This window comes from Fistularia commersonii, chromosome 33 (assembly GCF_037954325.1).
Source record: "Fistularia commersonii isolate RoL2024-O1a breed Wild chromosome 33, RoL_Fcom_v1.0, whole genome shotgun sequence".
Taxonomy (NCBI): domain Eukaryota; kingdom Metazoa; phylum Chordata; class Actinopteri; order Syngnathiformes; family Fistulariidae; genus Fistularia; species Fistularia commersonii.
In genome coordinates, this window is record NC_141316.1 from 2,478,391 (window position 1) to 2,501,134 (window position 22,744).

The 22,744-nt window shown below is 42.9% G+C and overlaps 1 protein-coding gene across 1 annotated transcript in view; it reads right to left on the bottom strand.

Moving 5' to 3' along the window:
- dnah9 (dynein, axonemal, heavy chain 9) overlaps nucleotides 1-22,744 on the bottom strand; it is a 192,800-nt gene that overhangs the window by 80,419 nt on the left and 89,637 nt on the right. Inside the window, exons 47-54 of the mRNA XM_086140698.1 lie at nucleotides 21,259-21,424; nucleotides 20,466-20,568; nucleotides 17,713-17,952; nucleotides 11,480-11,641; nucleotides 10,405-10,601; nucleotides 6,888-7,050; nucleotides 5,821-5,944; nucleotides 2,671-2,813 (exon numbers count right to left, since the gene is read on the bottom strand). Coding sequence (XP_085996824.1) covers nucleotides 2,671-2,813; nucleotides 5,821-5,944; nucleotides 6,888-7,050; nucleotides 10,405-10,601; nucleotides 11,480-11,641; nucleotides 17,713-17,952; nucleotides 20,466-20,568; nucleotides 21,259-21,424 — 1,298 coding nt within the window. The remainder of the gene's footprint in view (nucleotides 1-2,670; nucleotides 2,814-5,820; nucleotides 5,945-6,887; nucleotides 7,051-10,404; nucleotides 10,602-11,479; nucleotides 11,642-17,712; nucleotides 17,953-20,465; nucleotides 20,569-21,258; nucleotides 21,425-22,744) is intronic.

Genomic DNA, 22,744 nt, shown 5'->3' on the forward strand with positions numbered 1-22,744 from the left:
TATTTTCATTATATCTTATTGAATTGTATTATTTATTATTATTATCTATAATTTTTATTTATATTTTTATTATATTATTTATATTTTTTTATTATCGATATTTTTTTGTATTACGTCATTAATCCCTTGCGGAATATTAATCCTCTGAGGTCACAGAGCCATTGGAGCGGCGCCAGGAGCGCTGAGGGGTTCGGTGTCCTGCCAGAACAACAAAACAAGGAATGCTTGTTTCCAAGGAACCCCTGGAGCCACAGCGCCCCAAAATCAATGAGCGAGTGAACGGTTGTATGTCTATGTGACGTGATCGAATGGCAAAACAGGCCAGGGCGTATCCAGCCTTTCGCCCAATCACAGCTGGGATAGGCTACAGCACCCCAGCAGACAACGAATGAATGAATGCACATCCATGTCTGTATATGGTCATGCGCTCAGGGAAAGCAGACCCTGACTTGAAGGAAATGAAATGCCATCAGCCTTCATGTTCCTATGAAGCTCAACAGCTTGATTTCACGCCATCTAAGTTGCGGGTTCGATTGCATGAAATTCTGTTTGTGCACAAAATGACCGAAAGAGATGTCTTTTTTTTTTTGCAGTCTGGAACTTGTCCCCAAAAAAAGGGTTGTTTCCCATTAGCAACACCGCCAATCATCTCTCCAGGAAAAGCCAACATTTTCTCTACGGTTTAATATTTACGTATGTTTAACGATGCAGCTTTAATATCCTCACTCTGTCGACATTTGAATGAAAAAAAGAAGTAGGAAAAGGAGACAAGCGTGTGTTTTGCACACATACAGAACAAGGGATGGTGGAACGGAGTAACAACCGAGGTAGTTTGTTCATGCACGAATGTTAACATTTTTGCAGGTTACCGGCGTTTCATTGATGCCAGCTGCCTGGGTTGAATCTGAGAGGAAGAGTCTGCATCTTAATGGAAAATCTTAATACCCTTTACACAAAGCCACGGCTGCGTGAAAGTTGTCTAAGGATGCGTGCAGTTCCAAACTTAATACCGGCTTGGGGCCAGGTAATTATTACACCGAATTACACTGAATATCTCTTCCCCTCGTGATGCTAAATCTAAAATTTCAAATACCTTTCACGATCTTTACCCAGGCGGTCATTGTTTGGTAAAATCTTGGCTTTTACATTCAGTCTTTGTTTGTTTAAGTGATTCTCAAGTGATACCCCCCTCCCTAACAGCATTGGCAATTAGTCAAATAAAAAAAAAAAATGACATTCAATAATTAAACACAAGGATAAAAAAAAAAAAAAAAAAAGAAACACTTTCAAGGATATATTAACAGATAAGGAGACAAAAAATTATTACCTAAAAAGTAAAAAAGAAAAACAAATCAAGACAAAATAAAAAAAGCAAGAACAAAACTACTAACAAGATGAACCAAATATTTGCAAATTAAAAAAAAAGTGAATGCCAGGTCAATGAATAATTTCAATGTTTTCAATTAGAGTGGAATTGAACCACTGCTCATGATGCTTGGAAAAAAAAACAAAAAAACAATAATTCAAAATAAAAAAAGGAATGATTAAATAAATACAATGTTTGTTTTGTTTGAAGCATGATTTTTTTCACACCTCAGCATAGATTGTAATACAACACTGACTACGCACGCTTGATTAATGTGTTAGTCATGAATTTCTGTCTCACCCGGGATGGATTTGTACACGCTAGTCCGCTGTAAGAATGATATTCTAGTATTTCTGGGAAACAAGATCCTCTGATTAAACCGGAATTGTCAGACCAATTGAGTTGTGTTGTTTATCACAGAGACAGTCGTCTTTCAAAAAAAAAAAAAACAAATAAAAAAAATCCTCTGATTGCCTCGTACAGCAACTTGTCAGCTCAGAGTGTGAGTTTAAGCCTTTTTTTAAATTCAAATTATTTTCTTCCAAGTTTATAACACCGGACGCTTCTCCTCTCTCTGAGGAAATGATCACGTCAATGATTAACATTTCTGGTCATGACTTGCAAACCAATGCTCCAGATGCCCCCCTCCCCCCAGCATGTTTCACACAAAGACTAAATGAGATTATACCGCTGCCTCCCCCTCCCCCGTCCACCCAGACAGACAATTTTGAATAGTTAGAAATCCACTCTTTACAAGTGTAAGCCTGCACCCCTGGGACTGCCTTCCTCATTTATTTCCTCTTTAGCCCTTGGAGGCCAAAGCTGGGAATGAGGTGGGTTTTGACGGGGATGGGAGTGGGGGGGTGTAGCATAATACCGATCGGATAAGAGACTCCCGCTGAATCCCACTCCCCTTCTCTCTCCCCCCCGGGAGAGGGGGGAGGGGGGCACAAAGCGGTTTAAACGGCAAAATTATCTCCGGCGGCTAAACGGCAGCTTTTCCCGCTCGCGTCGGAAGATTTATTACGATGTCCAGCCTTTCCGGAAATGTCGCGAGGAAATTTAAAAAACAAAACGGCTGAGTGGAGGCCTCAGACCAGATTTTCATCCAAATATGATGACTTTTTCATATTTTGGTCTAGGAGGGAATGTAATGACCTAGTCACCCCCCCCCCCCCCCCCCCCACACACACACACACACACGTAAAGTCACCAAGAGCAGCTCGTTCTGGACCATTAGTCGCGAGATTCACGGTAACAAAAAGCACATGGCCCGGCATGCCCACGCCATCTGATCCGCTCACCTTGAGCTGTCTGCGAACGCGCTCGATGAAGAACCTCCAGCAGTTTTCTTTCTTGTCCATCAATCCCGAGGCGCGCACCTCCGGCCTCACGCTGCCTACGATACTCTCCGCCTCGTCGTCGGGGAACAGATCGGGGATCTCTCCTTCAAGTAATCATAATAATAATAATGCGTTTTACTAAAGGCGCCTTACTCGACACTCAAGGACGCCGTACAGACAGATACACAAAAAACAGATTTAAAAGAAACAATAAAAATAAGAACATTAAAAGTGACATAGGTGAAATAAAAACAAATTATGGTGATATGTGACATGTCACATCCGGGGAAATAGCTTTAAGCCCATAACAAACATCCTCTCTTGTTTAGGTTTGTACTGACTGTGCTTTTCGGCATTTATTTTTCCATTTCAAATATAAGTGCTGATGTTCAAGTTAACGTATGTGAGCGTGGCACTTACAGCTGATCCATACTGAATTGCAGAAGTTAATTAGACATTAATTACTTAATTACTAAGCGGTCCAAAATGTGAAGCCGGCAACACTTAATAGACAGAATGTCCCAATGTTTTTAAATGTTTCATTAATTATGAACTGTACAGAGGGTTGCATCAGAAAAGGCATCCAGCATAAAACTGGCCAAAGCCAAACATGTGAATCAAATCTAACAATCTCGTGCCAGGTCGGTCAAGGCCCGGGTTAACAACGATTTGTGCCGATGACCTACAGGGTACCAGTGGAAACTGGGCAACTGTGGGTCAAAGAAGGAGAGGAGGAAGGCGCGTTCAAAAGCAGAGAGAGAAGAGGAAAGGCAAGAGTCTGGGACAGAGTAGGGACTTTGAATACTGGGACTATTACAGGAAAAGATAGAGTTGAAACAACATGATGTACAGTCATGGCCAAAAGTTTTGAGAATGACACAACCATAGAAACATCTGGCAAACACCTAAAAACCCTGAAGGAACAGACTTTGTTAAAGTGTCATTCTCAAAACTTTTGGCCATGACTGTACAAAGTCTGTCTCTCACTTGTAAAGCGTCTTTTGAGTATCATGAAAAGCGCTATTGAAAACCTATGTATTATTATAATTATTATTATTACAAAGGAGGGATGGTGAATATATTGGTAGACGGATGCTGGAAATTGGAGCTGCCAGACAGGAGGTCTAGAGGAAGACCAAGCGAATGTTTATGGATGTAGTGACAGAGGATATGAAGATAGTTGGTGTGAGAGGAGGATACAGAGAATAAGGTTAGATGGAGAGGGTTGATTTGAGGTGGCGACCCCTGAAGGGAAAAGGCGGATTAGGAAAAGGAGAAGAAGAAAAAGATAATTATGAACGGTAGAAACTCCGGGTGGGCCAGTCGCTCTGATTGGTGACATTTCTGCAGAGGATCATGGGACTGTATTTGCTGAAGTTTAAAGCACAGTGTTTCATTAGGTGTTAAATTCATGTTCTTGTGTTGCTATGCAACTCTCAGGATTTGTTTTGTTTTTTAATAATGAAGCCACGTCTACGTTGACTATCCTGAGGCTGGCGGTGTGTTTGATGGAGTTTCATAAGTGGTCAAAATTAAGCTCTCCATCTCAGTCGTCATCATGACACACCTACAGCTGTACAATGTATCTTCAACTTGTATGGTATTTGTGCGACATTTGAAGGGTTTCATTGTTAAGCTGAGATCATTTTTCCAGACTGAATATCCACCAAAACCTGGTGCAAGAAATCTCTTCTTTTCGTCTTGGCTTCTCCCTTCAGGGGTTGCCATAGCAAATTAACCTTCTCCATCCAACCCTATCCTCCGTATCCTTCTCTCTTCCACCAACTACCTACATTACCTCAAAACATCTAATGTGTACAGATATAGATATATGCATTTATGCGGCACAGTGAAGCAGTGGTTAGTGCTTCGGCATTGCAACATGAAGGGCTCTGGTTTGATTCCGACAAAAGGACCTGTATGTAATTTGTATGTTCTCCCTGTGTCTGCATGGGTTTTCTCTCCCACAGTCCAAACACATGCAGGTTATTATAATATAATTGGGAAAAAGGGCCCCGAATAAGAGTGAGTGAATGGTTGTTAGTCTATGCATGTGGCCCTGCAATGATAGGCTCCAGCGACCCAGAGTGCAGGATAATAGTGAAAAGATGGATGGTACATTTAACTTTATTTCCTCATGTTTAGCCAAATACTGCATCAACATCTAAACAATGTTGGATTGTTCTACTATCAGTTTTTTTGCACCTAATTAACTGATATTTTAATTATCAAAGCTTTATTGAAAAATAGCCAATACTAAAATGTCTGTTGCATTTACGCATGTTGCTACAGGTTCATTTCTCACCTAAAGTGTTGTCTTGCTTTACTTTTCCTACTTTTTTTTATCTAGCGAAAACTGATAGATCATTCGCCCGGATACAAAGAGCAGCGGCAGTCGTTACACTTAGACACACATTTTGACACGAAAAGTAGCCAAAAAATAGTGTTGCATAATAACATATTTCTATATTATTCTTGGCAGAATTAATAAAATAGTCTGATAGGTTAAGACCAACTCATCCAGAAACGTTCACCTGCATGCTTTTTTTTCTATAATGACTTAATTGAATTTCCAGTACATTCACTTAACTCACTACATATTCAAATTGTTATAATCTATGAAAAAAGCTATTGGAATATGATATAATTCACTAAGATATGGGAAAATGTAATGAACATTTCTGTCGACAGTTTATCACCTTATGCGTCAAATGATTACCCAACGGGCGGGTTATGGTATTAAACTTTTTTTTTTTTTTTTTTTTTTTTTAATTCATAAGACTGCAATATAATGCATTATTTACGTCAGGTGCTGTTAAAACATCAGTTTGTTCTGGCCTTAACTGCTCGCATAAGCTATTACATGCTTAGGATGTAGTAGGATTAATTAAAACTGCGCAATTGGACACAAAGGCTGCACTTTATCTCTGTTGCATTCATATCTGACCGAACTAGCGAGTGTAGCCCTGTATTTTTTATTTTTTTTTGCATGACGACCAATTCTGCGGTAGCGCAGCCATAAAGATTTGCTAGCGAAAAAGGCTTTTTAATTTTTCTGTCATTTCCTCTCGCAAAACATGACTGTTGGTAATTAGCAAAGCCTGCTGTTACCCGATGCCAACAGATCGTTGACCAGTACGAGAAACTTCTCGTCCGCCACTTGGGCATCAGTCATCAGGAGCACCGTGCCAATATTCTTCACGCCAGCTTGGATGTAGAGGGATGCCAGGTCACTCTGGGTGGCGGAGAGAGAGAGAGATAGAGTGGGTAAGTGACACATGTAATTAGAGTGGGCAGCCAGAGGGCCAAAGATTTGTTTTGTTGTCACTTCTGTGCGTGGATCGTGTCCATATTCACACCATGTTTTCCGTTTGATAAACATGGAGCGCAGGCCTCCTACCTTTGTCCTCTCAGGAGTCGGCGAAAGTCTAGTTTCAAATTCTAGTCTCGGAAGTGATATCCTTCAAATTTTCAAATACCGCTTTTACCAAGCGTCCTTTTTGTTACTACTCGAACTATAAAAGCTTCTTCAATTGGAAGAAATCATTTGCTCATTTCAATGTTATTTTCTTAGCCTTTTTGGTTCATTCAGTACTTATTTCTGTCTATATTAACAAAATGCTCATGCTCTCAGTTTGTTGTGAGCTTGTTTTTCTGAGAAAAGGGCGTCTCTGTGCCTCTGGGATCGGCACTTCTGCCTCATGGCAAGAAGGTCCTCGGTTCAATTCTGACAGTTTCTGTACAGAGTTTGTGTGTTCTTCCTGTGTCTGCGTGTGTTTCTTCCGGACTCTCCGATTTCCTTTCACAGTCCGAAAAACAAGCAGTGGGTTCACTGGAGACCCGAAACTACCCAGACGTGTGAATGAGAGCGTGAATGGTGGTGGAGGTGCTTCTCAGGTTGAACCTCACCACTCGTCCAATGACAGTTCCCCTACGACCCTGATTGAATGAATGATTAATTTTTCTATCTTTATGTCAGCTTCAAATCAATTCTCCATTATGTATTTGTTCTATGTCGGGGACATTCTTGTTCACCGCAGGGTAAATTTAAACAACGTTGAGGTTTAATTTCAGTCCTTTTCCCGGAAGCCCTGTGAATGTGAATCCGTGTTTTTGTGGAGAACCGTGGGGTGATTCATGTGTTCAGGTGGACGTTTTCTCGGCGCGTTGTGTAATACCTTGAGGTCGGCGATGCTGTATCCCTTCCTCAAGGTGATCTGGAAAACCTCCAGACTGGAGATGAAGGCGGCCAGTCGGGTCAGACTCTGCTTGCCGCTGCCGCCCACTCCGACCAGCAGTGCGTTCCCCCGTGGAGACTCCAGGATTCGATTGATACGGCAGCTACATGTGAGGGTGCAGACGGCCGGGGGAGGGTTGTGAGGGAGGAATCGGCAGAGAAGGGCGACACAACATAAAAGGATAGTAGAGGGAGGCGAAAGCTGGATGAAGACAATCTCTGACTCAGACGGAAAGCAGCGAAAACAACACTGGTCTCTCTATCTCTCTCGCCTTTCATAGCACAGACCTCCACCACCTTCACCGCTGTTTCTCATTCTGATAAACAAACAGGATGTAGTAGGCATCTCGCTGAGCTCCCGCCAATCTACGCGCCTCCAGGAAGACAAGATGAATTTGTTTGGGTCGCCGTTTTGAATCGATTACAGCCGTCAGTTTGACTCTTTGAAAAAAAAGGGGACTGCACGGAGAGATATATTTCAAATGCTGACGCCCCGTCAGTTTAGTTTCAAATTTCTCTCGTGCTTTATCCAACTCCGAGTTGAAAGTTTTTGGGACGGTCTGTTTCATTTGTCAAGCCCCGAATCGATCACGGTCAAGAGCTCTGCAGCCTATTTAATGTGTAAGGGCCAAAATAGGACTTGGGAAAGCTGCCTACAAACAGCACCTTTTCAAGTGGAATTTCAAAAAAAAAAAAAAAAAAGCCAAAAATTGGCATTTGGGATGCAAAACATGGACAAATTGTTAAGCATTTCATTGTAATGTTGATGTGAAGACATATTGATATTATAACTTTATGACGGGCTCTATGGTGGCTTCCGACAGGAGTCTCTGCAGTCTGAATGTTATCCCTATGTCTGCACAGGTTTTCCTCCAGGTTCTCTGGTTTCCAAAAACGTACAGCAGGTTCATCGGAGACCCGAAATGGACGCATACGTGTGAATTTGAGTAAATGCTTGTATGCGGCTCCGTATGCGGCCCCATTACCGACTGGCGATGGGGCTAGAGTGTACCCGATCATGACTGGGACAGCATCTCCCACGACCCTGAGTGCAGAATTAGTGGTACGGATGAGAATGGATGACAGAGTGAATGGTCTAAGAAACTAGAAGTACAAAAAGCACCCAAAATGAATGATAATATGGAAAGCTATTACACACCCACATTTGCTGCTACAAGGACACTTTGCTACCTCGGATGTTGACAACAACAATAGAAAAAAAGCAAAAAAAGTAATTTCCCAATCATGGGCTCATAAAAGTACATCTCATATCATCTCATCTCATTTCCAACCTTCAGTAAGTTGGCAGAGTTTCCTAATAACGTTTCTGCACTATGTTGTTAAAGGAACATTTTAATACAAATCGTCCTGTCATATATTGTTTTTTCTGAGCCGTGGTACGTCGAGATAGCTACGTCGAGAGGCTTTGAAACAGCGTGAGGCTGTTCACGTTTTATCCGCAAAATGTCTCTCTGACTCGTTTCTTCATCTGCTTGAGGCCCAGAACCTGAGAGGTAGAATCTTGTGGATGAATAACTAACTATAACTAACTATATTATTACATATAAGAAATATGTATGTATAAAAGTGCCTTAGTTTCTGACATAATGTAGAGAAATCTCTGGTAATACAAAAAAATCTGGATACCGTGCAGTCAGGATGTCTATGTAACACGTACATAGCTTTGATGAAATACACAAACAAATCAATAAATACATTTCAGAAATCAACCACTAAAGGAAGGTATTAATAATTAAACAAGTGAACACACAAACACACCCTCCAAACTGCACATTTAATATTACTTTTAAATATGCTCCTTTTAAGTTTTGACCAGTTTAGTTCTTGCTACAGTAAATGTCTTGAGAACCTGATTTTTCCATGGGTTCATAGATGCTCACAGACACACACATACATGCAGAAACACACACACACACACACACACACACACACACACACACACACACACACACACACACACACACACACACACACACACACACACACACACACACCCAGACCCACAAGGTGAAAACAATCCCAGCCACATGCCGTCACGGTGGGTAATCAATTAAATATTATCTGTTGCAGCCAGTCTCTTATCTAGAAGATCAAATTACCAAGAACATATTCAAGCCCAGCTCCAGACTGCTACCTGCATGCACCTGTGCACGAGCCCATTCACACACATGCGCGTGCACACAGACACAAACACACAGACACAAAATAAAAAACTGGTGCTTGTTTAAATATCGCCACAGTCATTCAAAACCTTCAGAGACGGAGAACAGAGATCGCTGACGTTGGCCACTGGAGGAAACTTTGTTCCGCGCACATCTGCCTTGAGCATTTGCTTTACTAAGCTGAAAAAGGTTAAAGCCTTTTGAATCCTGGATTTCTCGATTCGTTTGGCTACTTGGGGGGTTGGAAATCATTTTATGGACCCGATATTGGCGGACGTGTTCGCAGATGTTGATGCTCAGCGGGCAGGAGATTTCAGCAAATGACAAATAAAAGTCCAATATTTACTTTATAGCTGTTGTGGGTTGCCGGATGATCATCAGGCGGGGCGGGGATCTGCTGTTGGGTTTATCAGCTCTTCAAATGAAAGCGGGTTTATAAGAGCAGTGGAACTGCAGAGAATCAGTTAAGGCATAAAACGTAAAGAGCGAGGGTCCCGGGGGGGGGGTCGCCGCCATTAATGCCTTTGACAATATTGTTTTGATCACACATAAGCACCAAAATATTAACGAGCAACAAGATTTTGTTATGAAACAAGTGGCTGTATTTTTCATGTGGAGCCGGCAGGGTCTGACTCACGCACTCTCTTGAATGTCTGTTAGGAAGCTAATAATTTCAAATATTGGCATTAAACAGTATTGGCGTGAGCCAATCAAATTTCAAATTTCTGGTCTGACCTCGGGTAACAGGTCTGGAAACAGCAAGGCGACGTCTCTCTGGTGAATTCTTATTTTTATTCATTTGTCTGACACATATTATCATTCATTAAGTATTTGTGATTTTTCCTATTGCATTGATAATATCGTGGTTTATGCCGTGTATATTTGCCTCTTTTATTCTATTTTTGTCCCAGGTAGGAAGTTGTTCCTTTCTCATTGTAGCCACACACTTCTATTCGGTTTTTAGTTAAATGTCACCGGGCACAAGCTGACATGTTGAGTAACGTCAAAAGATAAATAAATTAATAACCCAAGATGTCCATTTCATACCACTTACATACAAAAATCTAGCCTGCACTTTGTCAGCTGTCACGCTGCATGACACCTTCCTGTTTCTTCTTTTGACAGTCTATAAAATGGGATACCTCAGAAACCGGTAGATTCCATTGACAGACAATCAAAAAAGTGACAAAACCAGTTTTTCCTCCGCTCTCTCGTTGCAACCCCCCCCCCCCCCCGCCTCGTGCTGTCCCTGGGTGCTTTGGATCTGCTACTCACATGTGAGCCATGGCATCCTCAAACAGCACCAGGTTTAGGGTGGCGTTGACCTCATTGTAGCTATCCAGCACCTCCAGCAAGGTTTTACTGAGGCTGCTCCAGGACTCCACAGCCATGTACTTGGCCTCCCCCTGCCCTCGGGCAAAGTGGCAATACAGGTTCATCTTCCTGGTCTGCTCCAGAGTCTCCTCCATGTCCTGCGGGAGGGTAAGGGCACAAACACACACACACACACACACACGCACACACTGGTAAACAGACAGACCCACACACTATCCCTGTCAGCATAACATTAATGCTAAGCTTAAATAGTCTGGACAGGGACACAGCTGAATATCACAGCTGTGCGGAAGTGACCTAGTTCATTTTCACTCTGGAAAAACTGCTGGGCCTCAGAGTAGTTTGCTGAGAGACCGCGAGTTTCTTAGAGAACCTTGTTTCCCCCGCTGAGACTTGTGCTGCGTTGAGTGTGACGGCGAACGGGATTCAAATTCGCATTCATTTTGTGCTCTCGTGGCGTCTTCATTTCTATAGAATCGTTGGGGGAAGGGGGTTGGCTTCCTCAAATGCGTGCAAGAGCGTGCATGTAAGAATAGCTCTAAAAGGTGTCAGGTATTGTTCGGCAGCACGGGAACAAACCTGGATGTGGTTTGCAGAAGGTGCCAGCCAAGAATAATGTATTCCGGACTGAGTAGTATTGTACTGTTCTTCTCTCTCTGTGGGTGTATGTACACATATACTGTCAAATTCTTCATTGTGGCATGACCGGAGTTCTTGTGATGGAGCCAGGGAGTGTAGTGAGGCGAGCAGTGGACAGAAAACCATTAAAATGTTTTCCAATTTGCCGGGCTGACAGCACAGGGCCTGACAGCCAGACCCCCGTACCGCACTGATTAATATTCTCTACAAGCCTCTCCCCCACTCTCAGAGCATCTCTTTCTCCGCTCTCCTCTTTTCTCCACACTGTGTTGTCCGGCGATGTCCGGACCCAGACATGGAGCGGCCAGCTAATGATCCCCCCCAACCCTATTGGCGCGCCTCTATTTCCCTCCGCCGAACTTCCTAAAAGTCTCACCTCGTAGAACTTTTTCACCGCATCCGCCTGCAGCTTATCAAAGACCTGGAAGTCCTGCTCCCCCACGAGCTTGTCTCTGTAGACTCGGTTGGACTCGTGCAGGTAGATTTTCAGCAGGTCCGGGGGGGATTTCAGACACTCGGCAGAGCAGAAGAGAACGCCCTGAGCGAAAAGAGGGGAGCGAGGGAGGGTTAGTGTTTCATTCCAGAAGCAGATTTGGCCCATTGAAACCACCGCGAGAAGGAGGAACATACAACACAGTCACTGTGGGTAAATCAATGGATATTGAGTGGGCAAGCTGTTAGTAGGCGTGTCGCAGAAGCTCCATAAATAACGACGGCGCTCTTCTTTCATCTCGCTGTCTCTGAAGTGCTGCTGCGTGTGAAGATATGTGTGTGGGCAGGTGTTAGACTGAAGAATTAAAGAAAAAAAATAAATAATGAAAATCAAGGACAGTCTGTGTTATGCTTCCTTTACGGCGAGACAAAAGATCACGCTGCTCTGAGCTAAATGCTCGATGTCACATTCACAAAGACGACGCTAATATAATTAGCGGGTAAAATATTCAGCGTGTTCACCGTTGCATTAAAAGGATGTTAGCTGATCGGCAGCGAACGCCGATGCGCCCGTGATTGGATGTATTGGAAAAATCGATTTTGGCCAGATGGCGCTTAAATAAAAACGTATTAATTCAATCATGAGGCAATCAAGACATCTGGGTCAGATTTCCCAGCAATCATCTCAACTTTCCTTGAAAGCCGCAAGTGGCAGGGGCGGTGTCGGGATGTCCGAGGGCCAGGGTACGGTTTGCGAACGGAATCGTAAAAGAGCGCCATCAAGGTGCCCCCTTTGGAAACTGTAGATGAGCTGCTCAGAGACCAGCATATAGGATCAGATATGCGTCGCATTCGGTTGCCTCTGAGCGTGAACACATGGATGCTTTCTGTAACTAAGCGGGTCCTGTACGGAAAAAGTCTGGGCAGACATATGTTCAGAAAAATGTCACGTTGATGATAGCTATTGAGGGATTGGACAAGTTTTTGGCACAGTCTTTGTTGGACTAATTGGACCACCCAGACTTGACATCCTACCTGCCGAGCTTATGCTTCAATAATAATTAGTCGCAAAAACGCTGCTCCCCATTCCCCGACGGATTTGCAAAGTATGGAAAATACTTTTTTTTTTTTCTCGACAAACTGCCAATGTGAACAATATCCCTCCACAGATGGGCGCGTCTCCTATTGACAGTGGTAACGGGATCATTAATACCCTGGACTAGGCAGGAGATTTGCCCTCTGAGCTGATCTATTGTGCTATTGGGCTGGTTTTATGCCAAGTAAAAACCAATTAAACTCGGACCTTATTTGTGCAAACAGCCGCTTCGCTTCAAGATATATCGGTCCAGACCAAAGCAGTGAGACTAAAATATGTGCATGTCCTTTATAATGACATCTACCATTCTGAAAATCTGACTTAGAGACCGAAAACAACAACAACGAGCAGATTGTTTATTAGGTGATTGATGATTTGTGCGTCTCCCGCCGAAGCCTCGAACACGAGGGCTTTACCCAGAGGGCTGATCACCACGCAGTCGGGTGAAACTCACCGCTATCTCGCCGCCTTGCTTAACAGGTGCCGTATAGAATGAGGCGAGGGATCGGGCGGGTTGAGGGGAAGGAGGGGAGATGGGCTCTGTTTGTTTCCCTCTGCGAACCGTCAGCCAGGAGGCAGAGACAGCGGCAAGCAGATGCTGTGCGTTCCCAGCCCCAGAACTTATTCTAATCAACAGAATCATCTCCGGGGGGTAAAGCCAGCTGAATCTGATCTGCCTTCATATCCTAGCCCACTGAATGTGACAATTGGCTGCTAAATCCACTGTGTAATGGTGCAGATGGGAGGTGTGTTTGTGTGTGTGGTCGTTCAGCTGTTTGTGAGGATTTGTGCGAAGGATATTCAGAGGGTCAGAGTTATTGCAGCTACTACAAAAGTCAACCTGTTCCCCTTGGCCATGTAAATATCATCTACTTCTCCATCCTTAAATACAGTTGCTGTTTTCTACAAAATGGCGACAAACCCCGCTTTTTTGTGGTTTAAACATACAAGATGTCATCAAAAACATCTATTAAATGTGCTAAATGTATTCATATTTTCATCAAATAGGTATGATCACTTCTCATAAAAAAAGCAGCACAGCACATAAAGGAATATTTTATCTATTCCAACCCGGGTGAGAAAACAGAGTGGTCTTTGATTGGCTACTTGCAAATGAGCCCTAACTTGACGGGTCCAAAGGTGCAGAAATCTTGTCTGAGCTGTAACCACTGCTCGACTTCAGTAATGCCCTCATTTCAGAGGTCCGTTCAGACTCAGGATTACCTTAGACTGGGTTTATTTAGCATGGCAAAGCGATCCTGAAGATAAATCTGTAAGATAAGCCCTCCCTGATTGTTTTCCATTCATCACGTTGGGGGTTTGTTTTTTATAAATCATCGATTTATAATGCAAGATTTACATGTTAGGTTGATTCATGTATTTTGGGTAATTTGGCTGCAAATTAACGGTGTTTGCACACTACCATTTGTGTGTTCACGTTGCTGATTATAATTGACGTATTTTCCTCTTGAAATATCTGAATCAGAATTAGATTACAGTGGAAATGTTTTACCGAATCTGCCTGGGATTTTCCTACCGAGTTGCCTGTGTCAAATCGAGTCAGATTTTACTAACATCTGTGCTAATCACATGCAGATCTAGACCACACTCTTTATAATAACTTAGAAAAACCCTGCATCCCTTCGGGAGCGAGCACTTGGCGACAGCGGCGAGGAAAAACCTTTTGGAGAAAATCAAGCCAAATGAAAGAAAGAAGGACAGAGATAGAAGGGAAGAGTGTGACAGAGACAGAGGGGTGTACGAGGGTTAGGAGGGACTGGCACAGATGATGTACTATTTCCAAAACCAGTAGTGCTGACATTTACAGTTATGGAAATGATACAATGATTATTATTGATATTCCGAAAAGAAAATGGCAATGATGAGTGGTGGCAGTTCTTCTACATGTGATTGGTCAGTTCACGGTTCACGCTGTTGTTATTGTGAAGCTCTGCAGACATGGAAATTAGATTGAACAAATCTGTCTCCATGCCGCTATTGCTCGTAGTTGACAATATTCTAATTTACATTACATGGGAGTCACTGTTGCTGCATTTGCATGTTCGAGCCCTGTTGATTATTGTTTTGATCACTTCGGACATGGCGGTCATTGTTTATTAACTAGGTGATGTTAGAAATAACTAACTATGTGTAACTCTGTATTTTTCAACTTTTGGGAAAGAAAAAAAAAGGAATGAATACAAAAATAAATAAATAAAGGCTATGGAGTTGTCAATCTTGCATCAAGTCTTTCATGATATGCTCACTGTACGGCATCAAGAGTTTCTTCTATTTTACGCTTGTCAGAGTTCAGAGAACAAAGAAGTTGTTGCGTGAAAGTTTCACCTCGTGATGCCAGACTTCGCACTTAAGAACGCCTGACACACTGACGCGGGTGAACGAGCCGCTGTAGAGTCACTCCTCATTACGGCGTGATCAAAAAGCACAGACGAACGAACAGCCCATAATGTTGAGAAAAAGGGTCGACCCGAGGTTTTAGTAGCTGATCTTCGGTGGCTCGTATACTAGCCGTATATGCATAACGCAAGCGGTTTGCTGCGCCAGAAATTTCTGACAGCCTATCACGTCCTTCCCCGTCCTCTATCCTTCACTTCGGCATTTAAGTCGGAGGAGGGAATTAGGGAGTTTCTGCCTGTCTTTGTGAGGTGGCCACGCATTCCCTGGAACCTGACAGCTGCTCTGAGACGCAAATGTTTTCCCTTTATAACAAATGCTGACTACCCGCAGGACATCGCACAAATATACAACGCCGGCTCCGGTCTCACGCCCTCGCCTGTCTCCTCCCCCTTTCACTCCATCTTTGCCCCGCAGCTCCCCTTCGCCTCTTGGGGTTCGGAGGAGCTCATTTAGGCTGATCCGGAGGAGACAGGCCTTCGGATATGCCCGGTGGTCGTGGCGGAGCGCGAAACACTGGCAAACGGAGCTTCTTGACAATGCTCCCGGCTGGGTGCCGAACTGTTTGTCTCAGCTTATTAGCGGAATTTGGCAACTGTGCTTCGCTAATAGTACGTCTGATTTAACTTCCGCGGGGCAAGATCTTTTGCCTGGCCATTGGGGAAAGTTTGTGTGAGAAACATAGGCATCAAAAGTAAAACGGTGTGGAGACAGTTCTGCAGGGGAAAAAAAAAAAAAAAAAGCCTGCTTACTATTCAAAGACAATCCTCATCCTGGGACTTTTGTCAGCAAACACCATCAGCGTTAGTCTAATAAAGAGGCAGCCGTAGGTGTTGACTGTGCCCGGCTCTTTTGTCAGACTTAAAAACACCTTTGACGGGGACGGCGCCAGCTCACACGAAATCTCTCGGCTCTGGCTTTCCAGCTACCGGAGCAAGACCCACAATGGAAACGCAAAGGCTCCCCTGTAATTATTTTGACTGAGGCAAATGTCTGAAACAACAAACTGGTAAACAAGGAACACAAACCATTTAAATACCGTGCTTGAGAAAAATTAGAGCCGGTGAGTATGCTGGCATGTCGCATACTTTCTTCTGAATCTGAAAGACGGGAGAGGAACGGGGGGGGGATTACAGGCTGGTAACCTGCGACCTCTTCCTTGCTGTCCAGAGGTGTTAGACGTTCGAGGAAGAAACGGTATTTAAAAAAAAAAAAAAAAGAAAAACTTCAGACAGGTTCCTCCAAGAGCGGCTCTGCTGCTTTTCCCTTCTACGATGTAAAGCGAGAGAGACGAAACGCGGAGCAAGAGCCTTGACACAGTTACTTCTCTGGTTATTAGACGATTGCGGCGTGTAGACCACTTAAAATAGAACGACATCAACAAAACTGGCAGAATAAATTGTTTCTCCAGCCATGACTTTGAAGTCCTCTGGCACAGCCGAAATGTGCGCTGAAAGGTCCACGGGGGGGGGGTTACTGAGGAGTTTTGGGATGGTAATTATACAAAATGTCGAACTGCAGCCGGTTCAGTCCTGTGACGAATCAATTGGGGGGAGGGAGAGGTGCTGAATTTTTAATGCCAATATAGTGTCGAAAAACTAATATCAATAAATATCACGGCGATATGGTTGGGCCGACTGGCGCTTACCGTGGTAATGTGGTCACTCATCTCATATGAGTACCGCCATGTTTGTAGTCCGGCTGTTTAATAAAACTACTACGAATAATGATGTTAAATAACAATTTTCCAACTTCTTTCCCCAGTCGAGCTCATGCGAACAGTTCCATCAATTGATCTCCGCTTGATACATGAGGATACTTTGGCTGGCTGAAATTGGCAACATTACCCGGCAACAATGTCCTTCGTCTCAAATGAAGTTAATATGTCAACGTTATGTGCATTTTACAAGCGCGACAGTGTTTCAGATGATAGGTAGACAAATGGAGTTATACAAGACGCCACTTTTCATCTTTAGCTGTCTTCGGAGTAAAACGCTGTGGCGTTGAATCTACCGGACCAGGATAAATCCAAGACGGACAGATATTACTGAGAGTAAATAGAAGCAAAGCAGCAACATGCGCCATTAAACAAGCGCTTGTGAATAAAAACAAAATAAAGAAAAAGAAAAAAGAAATGTGTAGTGCACCTTAGTATTCTCAACAAAGTACAACAAGAAATTCAAAGCTATCTTTGTAAACTCCCAGATGGAATTATGAAAAATGAACTTCCTGTAGCGGAGTGGCTTAAAGCATTAATTATACAAAGGAGTGTGTTAAATGAAAGAGCCTGCCCTCCGTGAAGCCGTGGAATATTTTGACAGAAATATTGCCCCAAAAGCCTCTCCCTTGACGGCTTTCATGCTCCAATATTATATTCATTAAAATACATTAAATCATCACTAACACCCGTGGAAGTGCAAATCCATTCTATATTTCAGACTTATTTCTAGCTTTTCAGACCCAGCTCTTAAATCAATAATCATTTAAATGAGAAATTAGTGACAGAGGCTTGGCTTTTCTCCACTCGGGAAGCAGGGTTACACAAAAGAGGAATGGATCATGTGGAAATATCGAAACTTTTTACTTGAGAGGGGGATGATAGGAGGATATGAAAAAGGCAAATTCCATTGTCACAAGATTAACCCGAGCATGTTTCTTTTTCCCACCTGGAATATATTGGAGAGATCTCGCAGGTTGAAGATGTAGTGGAACTTGACAGCGGTCGGCAGGAACGTGGAAGTCACGCGCTGATGAAAAACCAAGGCTAGCTGGACCAGGTTCGGGACGCTCTTCTGTAAGGAGACGCTGAATCTGTCGTCCTCCAGGTGCTGCATAAGTATGGAGGTGTATATGGTGCTGAGGGCCTCAGCTCCAGGGAAGGACAGGGCGAAAACAGAGAAGTGTCGCTGTCGAGGAAGACGATGAACCTTATTAATAATTTTTTTTACCTTTTCCAAAATGAAAAACACAGAGATTGAATCCCGTAGGAATCCCGTAAGGCGGATTCTATTCTTTCAAATGTCCGCCGTGGCTACTTAACTGCAAGTTATCACTGGATAGATGGATCATGCAAGCGACAAGGACATGCGATTTGAATGCAACACTGCTGAAGGTAAGGGGCTTCCGGCAATATTGAAATGGCCTCACCTAAAACTGGTCCTCCTAGTATGTGTGATGATTATTATTACTTATAATTATCAGAGTCCTAACAGGAAAATGCAACATGAGCTTTCACCCCATCCATCCACTGTGACATTTCAATACTTAAAGATAAGACCTTATGATCCTGGCAGAGAGCTGCGTTCCTCTAATACAAACCTACTAGCAGTACCTTTTGCTCGCTCTAAGCGATCTCAAGCAAAACTGTTCTCAGTTCTACTACCTCAGTGGTGGAACAAACTTCCAGAAGCAACAAGACTAGCCTCATCTATCTCAACCTTCAAGAAACAGGTAAAAACTGTTCTTTCAGGACTTTTTACTGCGCTGATGCCCCAGATCAGGTTAGGCAGCAAGTTAGGCTATGCAGTGTGTGTGTGTACATTTGTGTATGTCTTTGTCAAAAAAAAAAACAAAAAAAAAAAACTGTTCTATATATTTCCTGTGCTTCGTGTATTTGCAAGTGTATTTGCAGTCCCTATGTCCTCTATTGTAAGTCGCTTTGGATAAAAGCGTCTGCCAAATGCAATGTAATGAATAATTAATCTAACTGTGAAATTCAGTTCCTGATGTGTGCTCCTATGTGGCGCCTCTGCCCACCCATCATTTCCCCCCAATGTCCATCCGCCATTTGACGTATTTGTCGCTCCACGGCCGTATCAGGTGATGAAACTGCAGGTTGGGCAGCTGTGCAATCGTAAACGTTTCTGTCTGCTTGAGTTGTGAGAGGCCCCGTTCCTGCTGACAAATGAGCGGGACCCCACGCTTCCTTAGATTTGTCATCATCCAGACAAAAAACTCCTGCCAATTGCTCCCAAATGTTGCTGCTGTTGCATTTTTGACATTTTTTTTCACAGTCTGTCTCATGTGACTCCCCTACATTGGTGTCAGGAGCTGTAAACCAGCAGCTCCTTTGTTTGGCCACTATTTCTGTAGTGAGCTATCAGCGAGTGTTGCGCTCAGGCAGCCTGAGTGGGTTTTGCTCAGTCGCAAAGAGGACCTTCAATAAGTAGAGATGTTTGAGCTTCCTGCTTGGAATAAGTTCAGCTTTATATGGCACATGCTATTGAATGATAGCAACTGCCAAATCCATGCATTTATTTTTTATTTCATTTAGCTCAACGCTATGCAGCACCTTAAGTACTTAGTGTTTGATGAGCAGGATGAGAGGAGGACAGTCACTGCCTGTAAAATCCAATTCAATTGGTGTTGTTTAAAAACAGAGAAGCTTGTCGGGATAAAAACAAAAAAATGATGAAATGCAACCAAATATTTGCAAGCAAGAGCATCAGCTATTGCAGATGGCTGCTCCTTTTGTCTAAAATCAAAGTATGGAAATATCCTGATGGGTGCAGCAGAAACATTGACGAAGAGAACATAAAAAGGAGCTGTAAACCTGTGCAATTTATTGTTCGGTGGCTGAATTTTCAATGTTTTTATTTTATTCTTTTCGTCCAGGTTAATGCTTCTGCGTTCTGTTTTTCAAATGAAATGTCTAAAAAAAAACACCACTCTTCTGAAATGTATGTTATTTATGTCATGGACGTAAGGTGCAAAAACACGACTTTTATGAAAAGCTCCGGCACAAATTCAGTCAAGTATCAATAACAAATGAGCATCAAGGTTGTTGCAAACTTATGAGGTTTTGCATGGCAGGATATCCGTACAACCTAAATCGGTTTCATCTAATACTGAGTATTATGCAGTTATTGACATTACTTTAACTTACCATTCAATGAATGATTTACTTATTTTCAAGTAAATATTTATTCTATTTGATTTTTTTTTCTCTTTCAAACAATGTTCTGCAATTTTAAGAAACTAACCAAAAAAACATAGACCCAAGAAAATGTGATTTACCTAGGACATTTTCTAGAAACAAGGGACATAGCCCAACAAAACAGGACAATATTGCTCAGATCTCTTTTGTTGAGCTATGTCCCTTGTTGCTCATGAGGTTCATTATTCTTCAGTCACCAGAGGGGGGGGCAGGCAGATCTGAAGCACTGAGCCCCAGAAAACAGCATCATATTGAGCCGTACTAATTCACTTCCTCCTGAGGTTTGGCCAGAATCCTGTTAACCAGCCATGAATGGCTTTGCAAATGAACATAACAATGGAGGCCATGTTGTTTTGCTATAAATGCTACATTCATAGCAGAAACATAAAAAAAACTGAAAACGCAAACGTAACAGTGGCACGTGTGAACACCGCTGGAACGGCTTGTGAGGGTGTGCGTGTACAATTGTGTGTGTGTCTGTACCTGCAGCCGAGGATTGACGGTGAAGCTGCCAGCAGTTGGGTTCATGCAGGACACGTATTGAACGTTGTGTATTTCCTTCAAAAGGAGCTTATTACGGTCATACCTTGGAGCGTGCACGCACACACACACACACACACACACACACACACACAGGAAAGAAATCATTATTTATCAGACTTCCTTGCACAAAAAGCCCACACATGCTTTCAGCGTGGCTCACACACTTGTCCTCTCTGTGCTTGTGCCGATATGGACGCCTCAGCTCCCACTCAAGCCAGCGTGGCTCAGTAGCACCCTCAATTTTATACCTGAAATCCTCCAGGCATATCTCTAATGGGCTGACCATGTCTAAACCAGTCAGCCTGTGTCTGACGCTGTGGAACCAGGATCAGAATGGTCAGAGAGAGGAGCAACAAAAATCTGTCTTTAAAAGAAACCACACAGGCCTGCTCTCTCATTCCACATCGGAAACGTATTAAAACCCCTGCCATACTGAGGCTGGGATCCATCCGAATACTGAGGGGAGGATGTGTTTTTTTTTCTTTTTTTTTCCCATCCTGAGTCTGTTCCTCTCAATTACAACCATTAACTTGTGGCTCTTATTAACTGAACTATCCTTTTCTGTGTTAACACACTGAGAAATGTCTGCCATTTAATCAGTCCACATTAGAAACAATCCCATGGCTGATCACATCGCGGGGCTAATGTTCATTCCAAACGGCATAAACGTGGAATCACGGTCCGCTCATAAATATATATATTGCTTGGCTGAATTAAAGCAATGGTGCCGTACCAGTGGTTGTAGTCCAAGTGTTGGCGTATGAGTGTGTGAGGCTGGACTGTGCCATATGCATCCACCTCGGGCATATTCATGTCGTCTATGAAGTAGATGAGCTTTCTGTTGCCCGGAGGGCCATAGTTACGTCCTGCCTTCTTCTCAAGGGGCTTTTCCAGCACGGCTACGAAGGAGAGGCAGGCGGCATAAACAAGGGGATGAAACAGTGATGGAAACTGCATGGACATATTCATAAATGTACGAGCCGGATACTGAAAAATAAATGTCAGGGTTCAGAAGTGGAATTTGCATCAAATCTTGGGGGAGTTACAAACAGACAAAAAAAAAAAAAATACATCAATAAGAATAACTGTCCCAGATATTCCCTCCATTTTTTAAAACGAAAAGATCACGTTATCTATTTATTCATTGCATTATAGGCATGGCAGTAAATCAACATTCAAGTGACAAACATGGAGGGGTGCCTCTACTAACAACATCTTGTGTATACGACCAGGATACCTCGGTATCTTTATACGTTTTTATAGAGGACACGTATTTTCTCAAATATGGTGTTTCCACATTGTCTAATTAATAATGAAAATAAAGAAGGATCTCGCCCTCTCTCCAATCTTCCCATGTCTGAGTCCGGTTCCCTTTATAGATGACTGTGCCTCTTTTAAAGAAGTAGCAAAGACTGTTCAATCACTACCGCCATGAAAATTTAATGACTAGGACTGGAATTCCATGGTTGGGAATGGAGGAGGGAGCGTTACACCTGGTCTACTCATTGTTCCTGGAATCTGCTCTCAGCCACAATGCTCTCCATGCTGCGGCAAATACAATTTCAAAAGAAAATGTGAGTGTTTATCTCCAACTACCTTATTTCAAATCAATCAATCGATCAGTGAAACAAAACATTATGAATAGAGTGCATTTCGTGCAAACACAATACAACCCAAAGTGCTTTACAGGGGACTGATAAAAGCCTGAATGCTGGAAGTGGATTTAAAGATTAAGGCACAAAGTTGATGGAAAACCAACCATAGAAGATAAGTGAAGTAATAAAATGCCATACATCGATTTAAGTTTTGTCACTTTATCACTGACTCCCAAAGTTAGGAAATGATAAATCAATAAAATGTGTTGGAACAAAACCTATAAGAACAATGCAGATTTTTTTGGGGGGGTGGGGGGGTGGGAAGGGCACACTGAAAACATGCCATTCTATTACCCTCTCAAGATGTGATTGCTTTCGAGTATCTTTCGCAAACATGAGGAATTTAAAGTTTTATTCCATCTGACAAATGCACACCCATTATTTCCTGTCCTTTTTAGCAAACCGTATCTATTCGCTCTGTGTTTTTTAAGGACATAATCTACGGCTTGGCTTTTCTGTAACCCCGCCAACATTGGTTGCTCCCAGAAACTAAATAGAGTGGTGGAACTTCAGAGTAATGCCCAAGACAATGAAAACAAAGGTCAAATTTATCACTAAGATGAG